The sequence below is a fragment of the Ochotona curzoniae genome, unplaced genomic scaffold (genome assembly GCF_017591425.1).
Source record: "Ochotona curzoniae isolate NIBS_2020 unplaced genomic scaffold, NIBS_Ocur_1.0 scaffold_4506, whole genome shotgun sequence".
NCBI lineage: Eukaryota > Metazoa > Chordata > Mammalia > Lagomorpha > Ochotonidae > Ochotona > Ochotona curzoniae.
In genome coordinates this window covers 45,292,374-45,313,775 of record NW_024467119.1, presented here as the reverse complement: position 1 = coordinate 45,313,775, position 21,402 = coordinate 45,292,374, and the positions used below count along the sequence as shown (strand labels likewise).

General features: G+C 37.7%; 1 protein-coding gene across 3 annotated transcripts in view; it reads left to right on the top strand.

The window, feature by feature from the left end:
- The window catches only part of COL25A1 (collagen type XXV alpha 1 chain), a 441,964-nt gene that overhangs the window by 304,914 nt on the left and 115,648 nt on the right, over nt 1–21,402 (top strand). For 2 of the 3 annotated variants that reach the window (XM_040966695.1, XM_040966694.1), the window contains exons 8-10: nt 16,001–16,072; nt 16,812–16,919; nt 20,148–20,183. In XM_040966695.1, the coding sequence (XP_040822629.1) occupies nt 16,001–16,072; nt 16,812–16,919; nt 20,148–20,183 (216 nt within the window). Of the gene's footprint in view, nt 1–15,184; nt 15,245–16,000; nt 16,073–16,811; nt 16,920–20,147; nt 20,184–21,402 lie in introns of all 3 variants that reach the window. The other variant, XM_040966696.1, reaches the window with a different exon arrangement.

Sequence of the window (21,402 nt, the reverse complement as noted above, 5' to 3'; positions counted from 1 at the left end):
TATGTGTTATGCTATCTTTCAGGCTTTTTGCTTACAGTGTGTTGCAAATACAAGAATTTTTTAAAATTTGCCTGTTGTATGCTTAACAGATTAATAGAATCATATTACAAGTTAAGTTCTGTATGTTTTGTTAAACCCAAATGATTTTCCTTATAGTTCTGGAGGGCACCAAAAATCTCATAAAAATGGACATCATATTTAACTGTTTTTCTATGAATATTTGAAGAGTCTTTGTATGTTCTGGTTTTATTAATCTGATTTTTATTGTTATTCTGAGTTCATGGAGCATCTCTATAAATGTTTTTAACAAAATTGCTCTGATAGTGCACCATTAATGTACAAGATCTTGAATTCTTAGAAATTTATGTAGCTGTACTGACAAATCTTAAGAAAAAGATAATATGTAATCATATGACCCTTGTTTTCTGTTTCTTTTTTGGTGCAGAAGTAAATTTGAACATGGTTTCTCTGAGTGCAACATATGCAAAATTGTTTAAGTGGTTAAAAAGAAAAATGATACAAAAAGGAATCTGTAAAGTAAATTATATTTCCAATTGAGGAAAATGATTGTGTGTTGTATGTATCTGAAATATTTTTATGCTGTTTTAAACTGTTAGGTAATAGGCAACAAATTTTATTTTTCTTAGAATTAAAAACTCATCTTTCTAGATGTCTAGATAAATCTTTTTAAAAGATGTTTTTTTTATTATGCTTATTGGAGAGGCAAAATTATATAGTAAAGGAGAGACAGAGATTTAGATCTTCCATCCCCTGGTTAACTCTCCAGGTGAAGCCAGGAGCCTCCTTTGTGTCTCCCACATGGGTGCAGGGTCCCAAAGTTTGGGGCCATCCTCTATGGCTTTCCCAGATCACAAGCAGGAGCTGGATGGGAAGTGGAGTAGCCAAGACATGAATTAGCACCCACATGGGATCCTGGTGGTTACAAGATAAGGATTTAGCCACTAGGCTACCCTTCTGAGCCTTCTAGATAAACCTTAATTGTTATAATTTTAAAGAGTAGTGAGGGAGAAGATCAAAATAGGAACACTTCATTTACTTCACTACCAAACTTGCTCTTCTAACTTCAAAAGAAGCCCGTTTAACAGGTAACTAATTGCATTAAAACCCCTAAATATATCCTAACCTTATGGTTTCTGAGTTTTTTTCAAACCCCTCCAGGAGGAAGAGCTTTCTCTCTTACAAAATAGACTATTGTCATTACAGGCAATCCTAAGAAGTACAAAGCAGCTAACTCATTCATTCAACTTTATCATTGCTCCTTCTTTTGAATCAGCAACTATTATTCTCCACTTCCTGTCTATTTAGTTTCAGTCTTGCCTTCTGCAACCTATTACTTTGCCACATGACAGCATTTTAGTGGGTTTGTGTGTACACTGGAGCTCAAAGTTAGAATAAACCTTGGATGAAGGACTTTAGCCCTTCCAGTCCAAATTCTTCTGAACTCAAGCTACAACACTCAACAAGTGCTGACCTAGCATAAACAATACAACTTGTGATGGTGGCAGTTACATCCTACACTCTGTTTTCAGTTTTGCATCTAATTAACTTTTGGTTTCTATCCAGTCATATGCTTTCCTGCTACAAACGCATGTCCTACTTCTGCTCACATAGGATGGTTTTTGGCCTCTTGCTGTCCTGGTTGTTCACTTAACATACTGCTCTCTGTGTTTTCCTTAAATAAAAATGTCCATAAATTAAGTATATTAATTTAGGTGTGCATCACCTGAGAAAATGGAATATACCCTATCTATTTTTTTAATTCAGCCTGGAATTAGGTTAGATTTAAATAACATTAACAGCCATACTATAAGTAAGTGTATATACTTATTGTCTAAAGTTTTGTTTTAAACTTTCACTATTAGCTGTTCATTGTATTTATAAAACTTACTTATCGGATCCACATGCTGTTCCTGGGTTCCACTGCCATGTTAATATATTCTCAACATTTTATCCCATAGAGATCCCTTCTGGATTGTGATCATCCAAATATGTGTCGTCTTCCCAGTTTTCTCCAGGTCTGAGATATGGCATAGGGACAGAAGACAAAGATGGACAGAAACATTCTCAGGCCCAAAGTTTGAGAAGACTAATCTGATTCACTGACACAGAAACTAATGAATCGGGATGGGAGTCCTGTTAACCACTCTTATGTGGGCAGTCTGGATTCAACCAGTTAGCATGCACTGTTTTCAGTGTTTCAAATCCACAAGTTTCTGTGTAATATCTAAATGTGGAGCAAAAAGTTTTCACCTCTTGCTGTAATCCAGCAACATCTATTCTTGTATTTTCTAACAACCCTTTTGAAAAAGGAAACAAATACTTTTAAGCAATATCACTTTTGTGAATTTTCACCAATATTGAATTTGATAAAGATACATTTAAATAATTATTTAATAAGGATTATGGTCTTGATTTGAGTCAGCACAAATTTTATTGATCTGTATATATTTTTGCTGCGAGATCTTTCTTCCTTGGTATTTTCTTCTATGACTTTTCACATTTCCAATAGTTTCTGAGAACTAATCTGGATTGAATAATTGAGGAACGAATATTCCTAATTGTGAAAGTTGTTTCCTTAAGCTACTAATATTTGTGGCAAATTTTTAAAAGCTTTTTTTCTATTTTTATTGCAAAGTCAGATTAACAGTGAAAAGAAGAAAGAACTGGTTCACTCCCGAAGTTGCCGCGACAGAGCTGAGCTAATCCAAAGCGAGAAGGAGTTTCTTCTAGGTCTCCCAGGAGGATGCAGGGTCACCAGGCTTTGGGCCATCCCCTACTGCTTTCCCAGGCCGCACAGAGTGAGCTGGGTGGGAAATGGAGCAACCGGCTCATGTGGGATTCCAGGGCATGCAAGGAAAGGATTTTAGCCACTAGGCTACCACTCCAGGCCCTGTGGCAATTTTTAATCCAAGTAACCATGGTTTTGTTCTTTCTGTTTGACAGAGAATCAGAGCATAAGTGCAACTGATTGCTGTTACTTACTACAGTTAACCGCTCATATTTTACTCTCGGTTGATTGGGAGAAAAAAGCAGCCAGTCCTTTTGATTGTTTTTCCTCCTTTCACGCTCCAATTGAAAATGCTTTTCTTGCTGCCCTTAGTTTCTCATCATACCCAGGAGGAAAGTGCTTCTGACACACAGGTCATTAGCATTCCATGCCACAATCCTGTATTATTCCTTGGTTTGGCTTTCAGTTCCTTTTTCCTTTTCTTCCCTAAGATGATCACATTGAAGGAAGTTCTGCAAACAAATAGGCAAGTAGGAGGGAAGTCTATGCTCTGATTTGTAGCTTAAGTGCCTCATAATCCATAAATTGAATAATAATGCCTATGTAGAAGTTGACTCAGGAATCCTTGGTAATTAACTTTTCCCACTAAAAATGTTATCTTGTCAATTTCCCCTCATTAATTTCCCCAACATTTCATCATTCAGGAAACAAACAATTATACCATTAATGTTTATAAAGTTTCAGTTCAACTGATGTGATATTGTAAAATATTCTGGCGAATTTGTTAGATGATAAATTGTCCTTCTTTCATTTTGTGCTCCATTATTGTTTCTGTCCCATATCACCCAAGTTTGTTGGCTGAGAGTTCCTTACGAGAAAATCAGTAATTTGGTTTCAGTATCGAAGCAATAGGCATATGCCTTGTAAATTTTTAGCCACATGTGGGAATCATAAAAGTTGTAGTTGATGAGGTGCTAGAACTGGTACCTTATCTGAGTACCACAAATGCCACCTGGTTTTTAAAATGCAAACTTTGTTTCTTACGGGTGCTGAAACCAAAGACCCATTCAAGAAAAAAAAGTAAGGTCTGCGAAATATATCTGCATTTTGTAAATTGGGTTGTCTCTTAGAACCTTGAAGACTTCAGACAAAGTCTTTCCTGATCTTGATTAGGAATGTATTCAAACATAGAACATTGCCTTTGCTTTTTACTTTTGCTGATATCATTTAATATCTACTAAATTGAAAAACTGTGATGCTTTGAATTAATGCAAACAATCACAGGAAGAAAATAATCTTGCTGTAGTGCAAAATCTTTTGAAAAACAAAATATTAGATACGCTTGAGTAAAGGAAGTTGATACTATAAAAATTATATATCAAGCTCATTTTGAGCCCTCATTTTCATGACCCTTTAGGGCAATTTTATCTTGACTTTTTTGTCTTATTAACTTAGACTAATTTGGCACTTATATTTATAAAAAATTTGAAGTAAAACAATAAATATTATCAGTGATTATTCCAAAAAAATTATTTGTGCAAATTAGTATCAATTCTATTAATATATACAATAAACATAGTGTGTGATCCACAAGTTACTATAAAAATGTATTACATTTCATTGAAGACCATTAAATACAATCAGAATATTAAAACAAAAAGTAGAAAGTTCATATTATGATCTCTAATATCCATATCATTATAGAATTTAGATTTAATTTCACAAAAGTCAGCAAATTCTGTAATGAGATTCCCAAAGGAACCATAATTTCCACATAAATTACAACAGCCTCTTTCATTAATTCCTCATGTTAGGGGACTACTTCCAAATAGATCTCTGACTATAGGATATGATTTTTCCTTTTCAAAATGAAGTTGCACCTTGTTCTGTTCTTCTCCTCCTCTTAAATTTATATACTTATATAATAGTTTTATCTTGAAATTTTTAGTATCTGGAAATCGACACTCTAAATTACAACATGCCATTGATACTGGCAGCATCTTTGCTTCAAATCTTAATACAGCAAAAGAAAATTTCACCTGTTGAACCGAATGCTTCCTTTTCAAGGCAAACACTCTTTACATTTTTCTTATTTAAGAATCAATGCCACTGGATCAGAGATCTTGAATTGGTGGTCTGTGGCCTCAAATCCTATCCTTGAGGATATTTTTATTGGATCATAAAATATTTTAAACTAAATTTGATTGCCAACACACATTTAAAATGTGAAGCATTTACTTTTTAGAAGCAACCTGGATTTCTGATTTCTCCTGAAGCAAATAAAAATGTTTTTCTTGTGGGAAAAACAAACTGAGCAGTTAGTGCTTCTTTTTAGTTCCAGCTTCACCCTCCAGTTAATACAGCCACATCTCACTTGATTTTCTGCTAAGCCTAGTTTTTTATTTGTTATTTGCTGAGTCCTTATTGACACTTGAACTTAATCATTATGCACAATGACATAAATTGTAATTACAAGACATGCAGACAAGCCTTCAGTCATAATTTATTCTCCAGTCTCTTCTGGAAACATGAAGTTTCAAGAGTGCCTTCAAACCAAAGTCTTAGTTTTGTGTAATTGAACAGATAGGGAAAAAATGCTTTAAGGTTAGGATAAGAACATAAGAATAGAATAACTGCTAGGGGAAATACCTCAGTTAGTCTCATTCCACTAGCATTACTGTCTGGTGAGCTTGTTCTGCATAATCATGTTAAGATAATTTTTGAGGAGCTCAGCTATCCATAGTAGCTGAGTCCCAAGGCAGCTGTTTTATGGTGGCTTCCAACCATCACCTCTTCAGCTGCAGCAACAACAACAACAACAATAAAAACAAAAACTGTCATCCAGACTACAGATTTAAAGAATTTAGAGTCAACCTTTTCTAATGTCAAACACACACCCACCGGCTTAGCAGATACCCAGCAGGCCAGAGCACTAAATAGAGGTTTTAGAGAACAGCAAGACATTTTTACTGTGCCATGCAGCATGAAAAATGCAGAAGCTGAACTTTTCTTACATTCTACTGAGTAAGTCCCTCTTCTTTCTAGGAATGGTGCCCCATCCACTAATGAATTCCTTATTTCCTTGCCATTAATCGTTCCTGGTTTATGCTGTGCTACTTTAAGATGGAGTCTGTTTCCTTTATTTAAAATGGATAGAATATAATTGAGGTGAAGTAAGCCCTTGACTTAGCAAACTCAAATAGGAGTGCCCTATTTACAGAAATGTAGATACAAAATCCCATTGTGTTGTGTTGCACTCCATTGTGATACTGCACCATTGCAAAAAGAAAATTCCTTGAGGAATGAAAAGCTTTTCAAATTTCACACTTCGAACATTGTATATGTCCAATGTGCATTGCATGAAATTCAGATGAGACTGAATGGAAGTTTCCTTTTAGATTCTGTTTTAAATGGAGGCCTCAGAAAATTATTATATCATGTTTGGTAATCAGAGTGATGTTCCAAATAAGACTAAGAATTCTTTCAAAAACTTTTTTTTAAGAATTAACTTTTGAATTTTATTTGAAAGTTACAGGGAGACAGACATAGAGATGTGTTTCATCACTGAGTCATTCCCCAAATGTCCACAATTGTCATACTGGACCAAGCCAAACCAGAAGCCTATGGCACCTTGAAATTCCCGGGAGCTAGGCCAGAGATTGGAGGATTGGTACCTGTGGCACAGATGGTAGCTTAACGCATGTGCCACAATGCTAGTCCTAGGAATTTTAATTTCATTAAAGGAAGACATCTATTCTAAGACTGGAGGGGAGAACAATGAGGAGGGGAGACCCCAGTGACTCTTACACTGTGTGGTAAAATAAAGAAAAAAAATATTTGTAAAAGAAAAGAAGTTTTGCAGGCTTTTTTAGGCATTTATTTGAAATTTGTACATACTAAATAAAAATATGCTCATGTTAGATATATTCCATGTAACATGATTACACTTGTTATAATTGATACCTAACATTAAAATTTTTTAAAGATTTATTTATTTTTATTGTAAAGTCAGATATATAGAGGAGGAGAGACAGAGAGAAAGATCATACTTCTGATGATTCACTCCTCAAGTGACTGTAACAGCCAAAGCTGGGCAAATTCAAAGTCAGGAGCCAGGAACTTTCTCCAGGTCTCCCACACGGATACAAGGTCCCAAGGCTTTGGGCCATCCTTGACTGCCTTCCCAGACCAGCAGCAGGGAGCTGGGTGGGATGCAGGGCTGCTGGGATTACAACTGGTGCCCATGTGGGATCACAGTGCGTTCAAGGTGAGGACTTTAGCCGCTAGGCCACCAAGCTGGGCCCTAAAATTAAACTTTTAACAATAAATTTATTTTAATTACTATAAGCTAATATAAATTATGACATATAATTCAGGTTGCCATATATATGTGTGTATACCCATATACACATGTATCTATGAGTATGCATATATGCATACCCATACACATTTATATAAAATCTGGACATTGCCCAAGCACTGTATGTTAAATAAACCGTATTGTTTAAAACCGAACTCACTGTGTTAAATTCAAAATTTATTCATCTTTCTATAATTTTTTATTTCTACTAAAAGCTCTTTGTTACCAATTTTATATGAGGCTTACAACCCCTTCCAGATACACCAAGTGTGAAATGTATTTCAGAATGTAGCATTTTTAGGAATTGTAAGTTGATGTATAGACTGGCATTGTGGCAAAATGTGTTAGGCTGCCAGCTACAGTGCTGGCATCCCATATGGGGAGTCCTGACTGCTCTTCTTTCAGACCAGCTCCCTGCTAATGCAAGAAGGAAAGTAGCATATAATGGCCCAAATGCATGGGCCCCTGCCGCGCATCTCAGAGACCCAGATGGAGTTCTAGTTCCTAGCCTCTGCCTGACTCAGGCAGAGTCATTGAAGGCGTCTGTGGAATGATCCAGAGAGTAGAAGATCTCTTTGTCTCTGTCTCTGCCTTTCCCTCTGTACCTGTCATTCAGACACATAAATAAACCTTTTAAAATTTGCTCACATACTGCATATTACCTGCCATCCATAGCAAGGCCCGAGATTCTGTAATCAAAGCATCGAATTGTGCAGTGCTGCATGAACATATCCACACTAGGAATTTTCAGTGAGTATAAATAGCCTCATAACTGTTCAAGTAAGTTTTTGCCACCACTTAAGTTTGATGTAAACTTAGTTTAAAAATGAAACTTAGGGTTATGGAAACATTCTCTGTTGAGAGATTTGGATTTTGGAATTGCAGATAGGAGATCTCAGATTGTCCCTGGCCTTTTTAATCTGTTTCTTCACAATGTTCCAACAGTTGCTTTCCTCAAGCCCACATGTGGCAAGGTATTTTCATTCCCTAAAGACCTTCATGGCTTCTCAGTGCTTCTTCCTTTATGCTTCCGTTGAGACCTCCCACCTCCGTACCCTCTCAGCTTTTCCAAGTACTTCCCTAAAGTATGTGCTGTATCTGAACAAAACTTGACTTCACTGGACATGTTAATCCATTTCCTTCTATATGAAACAGTTAAGACTGAGTATTTTATAAATACAAGAGATTATTTAGCTCACAAGTCTAGAGGTTCAAGGGCACAATGCTGTCATCAAGTTGACTATAGAAAGGAGTTTGTGAGACAGGAACTCACACAAGACGAACAACACAAGGTGAGACAGCAAGATGGAAAGAGACTGGGGAGGCACCAGGACCAGTGTTCCACTTAGAGGTTCATCACTTCTTACCATTGCAGCCTTGGGGAGCATACTGCCAACATATGATCCTTTCAGTTCACACTCAAACCATAACACCATGAGCACTTCCTGGGTATACATTCCACCTCTTTCCTTGCTGTGTTTCGGATTAGTAGTATTCCTCCACTGGGCACAAATCCACACTTTGTTTTAAAACCCCTGTCATTCTGGTTATCCTTCCTTACCCACCTCAGGTTCTTTAAGGGAGCCCTACTCCACCCTCAAAAGTAGTGCACTTGAGTACTATATGCCCTTTAATCAAGCACTCACTTGTTATAATTTCCATTTGAATTGATATTAATATGGCAACTTCCCTCCCAACTAGATATAACCTCCTAGAGCTCCTTTCACTGTAGTGGTTTCAGGAAATGTGCACTAACATGAAGGAATAAATGACTTAGCATCTCTTGTTCTTTTTTATCTGGCCTCCAATAGGAATCTCACACATCTAGTCATTGCCGGTGCCTTTATCCTGATCTTACCGCAATGATGGACCAGGTCTGGGTCTCAAGGGAGAATTCTAATTTCTGCATTTCAAGTATTGATTCAGGATGTCTTCAGGAAAGAAAAATTCAAATTTTGATTAGTTCCAGTGTTCATTTTGATATTGTTATTAGGCAGAAAAGATGAGTGGCCAGATACCAAGAAACTCAAGAAATTGTATTTTGCAAATCTCAGATGCCATGTCCTTGAAGGAGTCCTCCCTGACCAGAACTGGATTGGATTCCCTTTCCAGGCTCCCATGGCACTTCTGTTAACAGTCATCTTCCTCAGTTTGGGGGTCTGAATGAAAGCATAGAGCCAACCTAAGAGAAATACAACTTCATGTTCTACAAAACCTTGATTTCTGAATGTTAGCCTTGATTCTTTGGAGCCCTCAGTCTCCTTGACATTCCACCCTTCTCCCTTCTGGAGGACTCTTTTCCAGTCCCTGGGCTTTATTTACCCACTGCGTAACTTTAGCTGGGGAGGTAGCTTGGCCTCGCTGGACACTGGCTGTCAGTCACAATGGGTGGGGCATGAGAATCTGTGCCACTCTTCAGACACGGGGTCCCCTAGTGGGGCTCCTCACAGTCCCATTGGTTTGCAGGTGTGCCAGAACTCATTTATTCACTGAGTTGTGGTTGCCTTTCTCAAAGTGCTGCTGGGAAGCAGGGCTCAGGTCTCTGCTTTTGCAGACCAGAGGCTCTCCACCCCACTTCTAGTTTAGGAGTGTCTTTCCAGATTGTTCCAACTGTTAGAAATGTTGGCAGCATGTTTTGTTCTCCACTCTACCTTATGCCTCCTTAGAGGCAGTAAGCATAGAGCCAATTAAGAGTTCAGCTTTGGAGGACAAAGAGCAAAAGAAATGGAAGAATGCAATAGAAAATAACATGGATTACGTATATCAGACAAATCCCACCACACTTGTGGTTGCTTATTTAATTTCAACCTTTATTTGTTTTTCTTTAAGCTCTGTAAGGACTGGGTTAAGGTCTATCTCATTTATCTGTCTAATCTCAATGTCCAAATATTGCTTTGCTTATGGTAGAATGTTTTAAAATCTTGAGTAAATGAACCAATGTATGGCTGTGAAGAATTATGGGAGTACAATGGTTAAGGGAATAGATTCTAGAGCAGATGCCCTCATTTTGATCCTTGGTTGTGTTGCTTAAAGTTAGGTGGTCAATACCTCCTTACAATCTTAGTGTTTATAAAGCTTCAGAGTAATGCCTAGCACATAGAACCATCGTGTGTGTGTGTGTTAATCACCATTACCTCCATCATAATCACTAATGTCATTGTTCATTTCCATTATTAAGAAAACCAAAGGGGCTAGCATGGTATAATGGTAAAGGCATTACTTGCAATGCCAAGATCCAAAATTGATGTTTCTTTCTCTCTCCTCTCTCTCTTTCTCTCTATCTTACTGTAACCCTGACTTATAAATGAATATATAGATTTTTAAAAAAGAAATTCAAAGAAATAACTTCCCCTTTAATGTTCATTTAGACAGAATAATATTAATCTAATTCCCATAAAGGTGATGTAAATTAAATCAGGAAAGTTTTGTTGTTTTTTTTCATCTTCCCAGACCATGATACTGTTTTGTTTTTCTTTCTCATAACCTGTGTCTATACTTCCCAGGTTTCCTTGGGTCAGGATAACATTTCTTGAGGAGTCCTACTTCTCTTCATGGGGTTTCATCTTTTATTGGTCTTTCTTAGCAGTCTGTCCTTAGGGAACTCTTGGCAGTGACTGCTGGAATCCATTACTAGATCCTATAAAATAAGTAAAAATTTTTCACACTGTAGGTATCATTTAGTCAGTTTCTATTACTTTGCACTTAGCAGTGTTGGAATTTATCTGCCATCTTTCTATTTATTCTGTTGGAGTTTGTTCTGCTTATTTAACATTTTAGTAGCTATAGCATATAATGATATTTTTCAACTTAGAAATAGTTGTCTTTCTCTTTTATTTTATGAATATATTTAATTTATGAAGTTAATTAGCCATTATCATTTATGTATAAAAAGATGAGTGCCAGGTTTAATTTTTTTTAAACTTTTATTTATTTATTTTCATTTTATATGAAATGCAGAGGGATAGAGAGGTAGGGAGAGATATTCCATTCACCGATTGACACCCTAAATGCCTGTAATAGTAAGGGCTGGCTCAGGCTGAAACTCCATTTGTCTCCTGCCTGGGTGCCAGGGACCCAAGTCCTTCAGCTGTAATCTGCTGCTTCCAAGGCTGTTTGCTATCAAGAAGCTACACTGAAATGGAAGAAGCTGTTATACCAACCCAGCACTCCAGTAGGGGATACCAGCATTGGAAACAGTGACTTAAGTAGAGGTGCCAAATATGAAGCCCTATGCTTAATATTTATGATAGAAAATAATAGAATGAAACTTAAAATGTCTATAAAAAGAAAAACTTCTTGAACCAATTGAAAACATTCAGCAACAGAAGGCTAATTCTTTCCATAATTAATACTTCCACAAAGTTGTCTTTTACCATCAGTTACCAATTTTTATTTCCACAGGTTCCAATTCTTATGTTATTTGGCTGGCCAAAGGATTTCTTTAGCTGTTTAGGTTCATGTAACTGATTTTTTTCTGTTCAGACCAAGGAGGTCTACCATATATTGCAGTAGGCAATGATTCAACAGGAAATTTCTCTCTTTTAATTTCCTCTTTCTTTATCCTTGTAATAGCTCTAATGCTAATGTCATTCTTTGCTTAAATAGTTTGGTGTTCTACTGTACCATTTCCCTATTTGGTCTCTCTTAGCTGTAAATAGTTTATTCTATATCTAAGAATACTTATCTTCATTTATGCTGCACACAAGCCTACTGCAATAATTGTGTTGTAATCAATGACACATATGGGACAGAGTCATGATTGTATAAATTACAAACATTTAAGCATAACTTTCTTCCAATATGCTTTGAGGTGCTTGATTCTTGATAGTTAAACTCATTGTTTATCCTTTTTGGTAGGTCTATAACCTCCCTTGTGCTGAGAAGTGAGTTCTCATTGTCAGTGACATTCTCCTGCTGTAGCCTTTTGCCACTAGGATCACTTATCCAGTAAAATTGGTGAAGTAGTAACCAATGGACCATGTGTGTTACATCCATTAATTACCTATATAGAATTTTTACAAGAAAATCTCACATCACCTTATAGACTACTTTAACTAAATGCAAATGTTACTCATTATGTTGTAGTCATATAGCACCCCTCATTCATGAGCACATGATGAAACTTTCAGTAACATCTTGAAGCTATGTCCTCTGAGCATTTAGAAACATGTCTTATGAATTATTTATGCATTCAACACCTCTTTGGGCAGGCTTGCATCCTTCTTAACAGAAGCTAATGAAGAGAGGGTAATGAGGTCCAAACATGAGTCCTGAGACATTACTTCCTTTACATTCCCTGCCCTAAGCCTTGGTGTTCTCAGGAGAAAAACACAGTTGCACAATGGAGTTTATGTCTGGGATATCCAGTTTTTTTTATTATCCAAAATATTCGAGAGTAAAGATCTGTACAAATTATTTCAGTGTTTCAGCTCACTCCTAGACTATTTCTCCATGTTTTTTGGTAAACTTTTTTTTCTACACCCACTTAAGCCATCTGTTTACCAGGCAAGTATGACCAAGTGAAATATGTCTATTTCATTTATGTAGAGAGGGCTATGACTAACGATATTGTTGGAGTGGGGGAGGATTTCATAGTTAATGAAAAAGCACATTTCTCTGTATAAGCAGTTAAGGAAAGATGGCAGAGGTGGCTACACAAGGCCACATCCTGGTGGTGAGGCCTCAGCATCAGTGCTTCTCAGCCAGCACCCCTCACCCCCAGATACTCCTGCCAGGAACAGAGTGTCTGCCTGTGATCTGAACATAGCTCCACCAAGATGGGCTTAATTGCCATTATAAACTGATCATGTTTTTTAAATTCATGCAAATTTGCACCCTACCTTCACACCACATCAATGCTTGCTTTTTGTAAAAGCATGGGGAATTATTTGCCTGTAATGAAAGTTTACTTCTCAGGAAAAATGTTCTCTATCTCGTACTGCCTTTCAACACTCCCCAGGGCCCTGACTAATACTAATACGGTTGCTTTGATTCTGTGTTGAAGAGCATGGAATCCAGCAGAGCATAGCCCAGGCTGTACAATGTTTGCTTCATTTTTACTGTGCTACATGTAAACCTCTGAAATCCTTTGGCCTATCACACCAGTGAAATCTTTTGAAAGGCAGCTGTAAACACGTCTGAATGGTAATAATTGAGGGGTAAAAGATCAGCTGCTTTTGGAGATTTTGTGTTGGAGAAAAGGTTCTGTCTGGGGTGGGAATTATCAACTTCCTTCTTTAAATCTTGGTAACTGGAAACCAAACCACGAAGTTACAGTGCTTTGTGTGAGCATTTCGAAAACATAATCAAACAGCAAACTGATTATCATCTGATATGAGCATAAAAGTGACTTACTTATACATTCAAATTTCAAAACATTTGTAAAGTCTCCATGTGTGCTGTTAAAAAGTTTCTCATTTAAAATAATTTTTTGGATAATTCCATTTCAAGTGACATTATGATTTATCGCCACTAATCAAGATTCTGCTCTCTCATACACTTCTTGTTGGTATCTGTTTTTGTTCTTTGTTACATAAATATGAGGTTTCTATATAAAATTCTGACTGTGTAATACAGGGCTAATGAGTCACAGATGGGAAGATGCTGGCACATTACCATCTAATAACATTTTAAACTCATATTCCATAGTACAACAAAAGCAAATTGTACACATCTGCTTTCCAACTTGCAGCATTCCTGAAAGTGTGCAGGGTCTAAGTGTAAAGGCCTTTTACTGAGAGAAAAGAAAAAGGACACAGGTGACCTCAAAGGTGCTCAGCCACCTAATTGCCTTATCAGTGGGATCTGTCAAGGGCATATGATTTCTTCTGCTCTCCTCCCTGAGAAGTATAACTCTGAAGATTCAACGTCCAGGACTTCTGGGCTGGAAAAATTATTTTCCTACTACAACTCTAATTGGATTAGCTTTATTACAAAGAGGGGAACCCAAATAAGTGGGAATTAGGGGAAAAAAAACCATCCTTCAAAACAAATAAAATTAAAAATTGGGAAATGATCTGGCCTTTACCAAAAGTTATCTTCCACATTTCTCTGAAAGATGGAGGAGATGTAAGGGCAGGCAGGATTCCTTCAGAACTTGAGCCCAGGCACTACTGTGAAGATTTTTTGTGTGAAGAGGATGTTCTATGTTTTGAAAAACTTATAATAGAAGGCTCCAGTTTCACATGCTGTTAGCAAAAAAATGGAAGTAAGGCAGATTTTCTCTCATTCCTACTCGATTGATAACCCAGGGGAGGATGTTTGTACAAGGTACTGCAGTACAAATATCTAAAACTTCCCCCATTCCCTTTGGGTAAGGAATTCAAAACCACTTCTCTGCCATGAGGGGTTGTGTGAACTGTCAAGTTTTGGGGGGGAAAAGTTACGTGACAGAAGTGATTACTGTAGAGTGCGACCATAAATCCCCCTGATGTGAAATCAGCATTTTATAAGAGACAGATTCCCACCCACCACCTCTGCAGGAATTCCTGAAATAGGAGAAACATGAGATTGGCCAGTTGATCAGAGAGAAATTTTGGAATAGTGGGTGGTAAAACTAGATTTTGTGAAGTCTATTGCGCTTATTCTGAGAGACTTCTGATAGCAAAATTCTGTTCATTGTTGTTGTCTACAATGCATGTAGTATATGTCCTGAACTATGAATAGAATGTCAATAGAGGGAAATTGCAGTGTTGTTTTTATGAGTGTGGAATTATCCTATCTTTTTGTCCTAAAAAAATACACTTTGTACTTAATTAAGTACACTTACACTTTGTAAGTAATTAAGGGTTCAGGAATGTTAAGAGCCACAAACTCTTATCAACTCTGTACTGACAGATCCCATTATATCTGCCGAAGGAGCAGTTGCAGCAAGTTCTCAATCTTGCAATTCCCTGCTTTCAGACGTGGTGGTTCATGTGGGGACCCTGTGTGTGTAAGTTTGTTTATGGTGTGTCAAACAAGCCAAGACTTGAGCCAGGATAAAGAAAGTTCCAAGCTTGTTTTGTTTGTCCTCCAGTGAAATGTCTGTGTGACGTTTTGTGTTGTGTTGTTTTGGTGCTGTGCTGTGTCCATAGGGTCTGCCAGGCTTCCCCACAGTTGCTGCCCTGCACAGTAATCAGATCCTCACCGTCAAGGTTTGTGATTGACACTCGTACCTGTGTAGTCAGAGCTGCAATCGGCATAAGAGTGAGCAAGAACCTTTCAATTGCCTGGCCCAGCACAGTTGTTTCCTCTTATCCTACACATCATGTGACTTTTGGGAACTCGGAACCTCACACACATCAGTGAGGTCAAATAACTATTAACAAGGTGTGTCCTGTGCCTATCCCACATGAGGATATTACATTCAAGCAACTGCCATGAAGAGAAATAGACATAAACATCTAGGACTCTGACTTACCTCCATGATTTAATTGGCATGTAGTGTCATGCTTTGTGATAATTTTCTGGTTAACAAAATTATCCTGAGTACTGGGCATTGGCATTAGGCATCAGCAAATTGGCATTCAAGTTCTTGCCACATTATGCTGGTTGACAACCTGATGGAAATGGAACTGGCACTTTGTCTCTGAACTCTCTGCTCGGGGTGATCTGGCTTACCTGCTTCTGGGAAATTGCTGCATTAAAATCAACCAACACTTCGCAGCATAAATGGTAGAGTGTAAAAAGCATTCATTTCTAATTTTGCTCTGCCTCTCCTGTCACAGAGTTCCATATTTCAAGAAGAGCCAAAGGGTTTGATGTCAGACACAAGTGCCAGTTCTTTTGCATTTAATGGTCATTATAATTCTAATGTATATATCTTTATTTCTTTCTTGGAACCTTCTGATGTCTATTCTTCAACTTTCTCATCTCTGAACTTCAACCTTTGACCTCACCTGACTGATCAGATGGTGTTTCCTAAAATCAATCATGGGTTTCTCTCTGCTGATCAGCAGCTCATTAAACGCCGCCTCATTAAGGTAGTGCTTATTCTTGCTGAATTCTGATTTCTTCTTTACATTCAGTTATTGCTCTGGGTACTGTTGCTTTGCCATTTATCTCTCATGGTGGGGCATGGTGGTGGGTGGATGTTTACTTGGGAATATCCTGGAATAAAATAGCATTTTGCAACCTGAATTTGTTAAAAAAAAAAAACATATGTATATGAAAATATCAAAAGATAAAGGCATAGAAAGCCTATTTAACTTAATTGAAAATATAGAAAAACCGCAACTTGTAACAAATCCAGTCTCTAGACTCTCTAAGTTTGGTAATGTTTAAATTATTAAGCAATATAGAAGGAGCCTCAAATGCTTAATTTGGGAGGCTATGAAAAAGTAAACATTTGTTGAATTACAAATGCAGGCATTTTATTAAATAGGGTGAATATTACTGATGCAGCATTGTCATGAATAAAGTAATGCAGAAATTTCACGGGGGGCTGTGGATATAGTGATAACATGCATACCGTTTCTGAGAGCTGTGAGTGCTGGTTCCTGCACTGCATTGATTTTTAATAGCATCCACTCAGCTCACTCAGCAGGATTATGTATTCACTCCCCACTGGCAAGCAAATTGCCTGCAAGCTTCATGTTTCTGATTGTTCTGGTTCTTTTTTTAGTATAAATGTAGAGTTAGTACAAATTGAAAGAGTTGAAAAGAAGACCTAGGTCTTGATCTTTCCTGTTAACTGTTGGTCTGTTCCCATCTCCATCCCAGGGTGACCAAGGACAGGCAGGGCCTCCAGGACCACCAGGCCCTCCAGGCCCAAGAGGACCTCCTGGGGACACAGGGAAAGATGGTCCCCGCGGAATGCCAGGCGTACCCGTGAGTTGCTTTATGGATTGGCTGTTCTCACCTTATTTTTGTATTTTAAGAGCTGAGAACAGGGGTTGCAATGGGATGGAAGGGATGGATGCTCAGGGATCAGCTGAAAGGGTTAAAAAAAAAAAGAGTATGGTAGAGAAGCCCCCAAGCTGAGCAGTGCACTCCCAGCAGCACTCCACTTTACCACTCAATCCAGTGCAAATCTGTGAAGACCTGGAGGTGGCAACTAAGCTGGTTTTCAGGTAAGTACCAAGATGCTCATGACTGCAAATGTGTTCTATGTCTCCTCAACTACATTCCTGACTCTGACTTTAGGAAAAGAAGTGAGAGATTAAAAGTATTTTGCAAAGTATCAACAGCCAAGAAAATAAGGTCTCATACTGTTTATTGAAAATAAAGAAATGTCCTAATATTTAATTTCTTATAAACAGCTTGACGCTAATAAGAACAGTAAACTTCATGGTTAAAATATTGATGGATATGGTTTGGATATTGTTTGTCCTTTGAATATTAGACTCTCTAATGGATATAATTGAAAACTAATTCAATAGTTGCTAAGATCCATCATATATCAGTACTATGGTAGTACAGACACTAAAGGGTTGGGTTTGTTAGCAGCAAACTTGATGAATTTAAACATGTATGTGGAAAAGGTTTTATGATTTTACAGGTAGAGATTAAGGTTTATTGCTATATTGAATTATGTAATGTATTATCTTAAATTATTTTAATTTTCAGAGTATCACTAATGAAAGCTTTTATCCACAAAGTAGAAAACTTTGAAAAGAGAAAGAAAATAAAAATCAACTGGAATCATTTATATTTTTGACATTCTTTCACCTGTATATGCATACAGTCATTTCTTGAAGAGTTCTTCTCTTTAGAATATGAAATGTTTCCAAAAAGTTCATGGGAAATGAGCTTTATTAAAAAAAAAAAACTATAGATTTCTAAGCCTTTTTACAGTGAAACTTATCTTTTTAATTGCAGTTTTTCAAGAACTTTTTTTAAAGATTTATTTTTTTTATTACAAAGTCAGATATACACAGAGGAGGAGAGAGAGGGAGGAAGATCTTCCGTCCAATGATTCACTCCCCAAGTGACAGCAACGGCCGGTGCTGTGCCCATCCGAAGCCAGGGACCAGAAGCCTCTTCTGGGTCTCGCACGCGGGTGCAGGGTCCCAAAGCTTTGGGCCGTCCTCGACTGCCTTCCCAGGCCACAAGCAGGAAACTGAATGGGAAGTGGAACTGCCGCCGGGATTAGAACCGACACCCATATGGGATCCTGGGCTCGTTCAAGGCGAGGACTTTAGCCGCTAGGCCACACCGCTGGCCCTCCAAGAGCTTTTTAAAGTGTCTTCATATTGAGTATTTAAAACTTTTGTGAGAAAACTTTTTCATCCCCATTTCACTTTGATAAAATGACTATGAAATGGAGAATTAATCTGTGGCACATGATTTAGCAGTTGTTGGGCCTGCTTTCATGAAACCTTTGAAGTTAATTGTTTAATTCTGAAACCATCTTCTAATGTCTCACTTTTTCTTTAGCTATTAGCCCCAAGAGAGAAAAAGGACAAAGGGAGGGAGGGAACTGATGTAGCTTTATAGATACATACAGCTCTTCCATCAGCTTCTATTTACCAAAATAAATGATATAAGTGTCTCTCCAAATGGGTAGCTAAACCCATCATAATGGCACAAAATTAAATCATTGAACACTGTGTAATATAACAGAAATCACAGTGAAAATTGCTTTTAACAAAAAAAGATTGAAGTAAGGTATGACACACTTTAAATAGACCAAGATTATGTCATCCCACAGATGAATATAGTTTTATTCATTTAAGAAGCAAATTATGCTGTATACAAAGGATGTTAACTTTTTGAAACATTTTCAAGATTTATTTATTTATCTGAAAGACAGAGTTATAGAAAAAGAAAAAGAATTCTTCCATCTATTGATTCATTCCCAAAATGGCCTCCAAAGCTGGACCAAACTGGACCAAACTGGAGCCAGGAACCTGGATCTGCATCTGGGTCTCTGACATGGGTACAAGGGGCCCAAATGCTTGGGCCGTCTTCTGTTGCTTTCTGGGTGCATCCTGGGAACTGGATATTGGAAGCAGAACATCTGGGGCTTGAATTGACTCTCTCCTTTGGATGCCAGAATAGCAGGCTTAGTACACTGTGCCACAATGCAGGCCCTTACCTTTTTTTCTAACTCCACAAATAGGATTGACATTTGATTTTTTTAAAAAAGATTTACTTATTTTTATTGGAAAGGCAGATATACAGAGAGGAGGAGAGACAGAGAGGAAGATCTTCTGTCCAATGGTTCACTTCCCAAGTGACCGCAATGGCTGGAGCTGAGCCAGTCTGAAGCCAGGAGCCTCTTCCAGGTCTCCCACACGGGTACAGGGTCCCAAAGCTTTGGGATGTCCTCAATTGCATTCCCAGGCCACAGGCAGGAAGCTAGATAGGAAGCAGGGTCGCCAGGATTAGAACCAGTGCCATATGGGATCCCAGCCAGTTAAAGACAAAGACGTGAACTGCTACGCTATCGCGCCGGGCCTGATATTTGATCTTAAAGCTAATTTATATAGACTATCAAAACCACTATAAAATTTTATAAAAATAAACTCAGAAGTACTTATGTTAAACTCCAAATTTTACCTACTACCAAAAGAACTTTTTTCTTGGCCTACAGTATCAAGCTGTGTATTGCCATTACAAACACAGGTTTCACAGAAGAGATCTGCAGCCTGTGACTATCAGTATAATAATGTGACAATGAGACATAATCAGTTCCATATTAACCTGAATATTAAACAATGATGGAAGTTGTATAGCAGCAGGTGAAGCATGTTATTCAGCCATCAAAAGGAACAGCAGGCAGAACCAAGTCTTGCTCTTTCTACTGTTTGTTATAGTAAAAACAGTTATATCTCGGTCCTAACTATGAAAGTTCTTCAATTTCACAAGGAAGACAACAGGTCATCATCTTTCATTTTAAAGTGGACATGATAGCTAATTCCTTAGATGTTACAAAATTCATTTGAAGAAAGAATATTGTCATTTAATTGTGCCATCTTTATATTCATCTAATATTTAACCTGATAGAACTCCCTCACACTCATGTATCCAAGGGAGAATCAGGAAAAAGAAAAATATGACAAATTATTCTTTATGTTCACAGAATTGCTAAAATTATGTCTTTTCTCTTTCAAGGGTGAGCCAGGGAAACCAGGAGAACAAGGCCTGATGGCAAGTATCAATTTATCTTTTTCAGTAATAAAACTAATGGAAGGCTAGGATATCAAATGCTATGGTAAGATTACATGAAACACGTGTATATGTTATGACTTACAACAACAACAACGAAGGAAAATGAATAAGCATTAAAGGGTGCTAGACAGATCTATGAAATGCAAAGAGCCACCAGCCTGAACATCTGTAGAACTAATGGAGGCGAGAATGGGGCAATTCCAGGTGGAGAAGCGGAAGAGAGCCCCTACAGAAGGTCAAAGGAGGGAATGTGATTTAAACAGTGAGGCTGTAAAGGAGATTCGATCAAGGATATGCTTATTAGCTTAACTGGAAATGTCTTTTCAAAGAGTTCAAGCATGACAAATTGTAGAATAACATAGTAAAACGTGTGTAGTGATTCAAGAAATTTTTCTTGTTGAAAGGCCCCACCCAGGGAATATCTGTGTGCCTTTTGGATATCTGTCATTTTGAAAAGGTCATGGAATGACACCAGATGCACTTGGCTGTAGGCATGCAAGTTCCAGTTCCTTGTGCCTCTTCCTCTTTGGCCAATAGATGAGGAGTCAGGCCAGCTTGTTGAACTCTGGGGAGCAGAATGCCTTCAATATATTCCCCCCATCTCTTTCTCTACCTCTCAAGTTGTTTTTATAATGAACTTCATGATATGTGCACCACTGAGAAACAGAATCAGTCTGCAGTGACCCAAATTGCAGAGGACAGCTCCCTGTGCTGCCTGCAGGTAGAATGTGTGCCCCCAGAGACTGCACAGGGTTCCATTCTACACCTTGCACCACGTGCAGCCTGGCACAAAGCTTATTTTTTCAAATCTAGCTGGGTTCTAGATCAGACAGGTACATAGGAGCACAGCAGGCAATCAGGAATTGCAAACAATGTGCACATGGATAAAGGTCAAAAGTTTTATGTTATGTATTCAGTAATTCTTCTGGGGAGAAATTCACCCAGTTAGCTAAAGATGGAGCTGCCGCTGCAAGCTCTCTAGTGAAATGAAAGCACCTAGAAACCAAATCCACTCATCATCTCAAAACTCTCTTCTTGGACAACAAGATCAGAATAGTTCATTTATACAGATGATTTTTGGTACTATAATGGATCTTTAACTAAAGAATTTGCAAATTAAACAGTTGCTGTTGGAAGAAATCTAAAATAAGTTCCTAGCATTATGGAATTCAAAATATGCAGGATTCATGGAAAATTA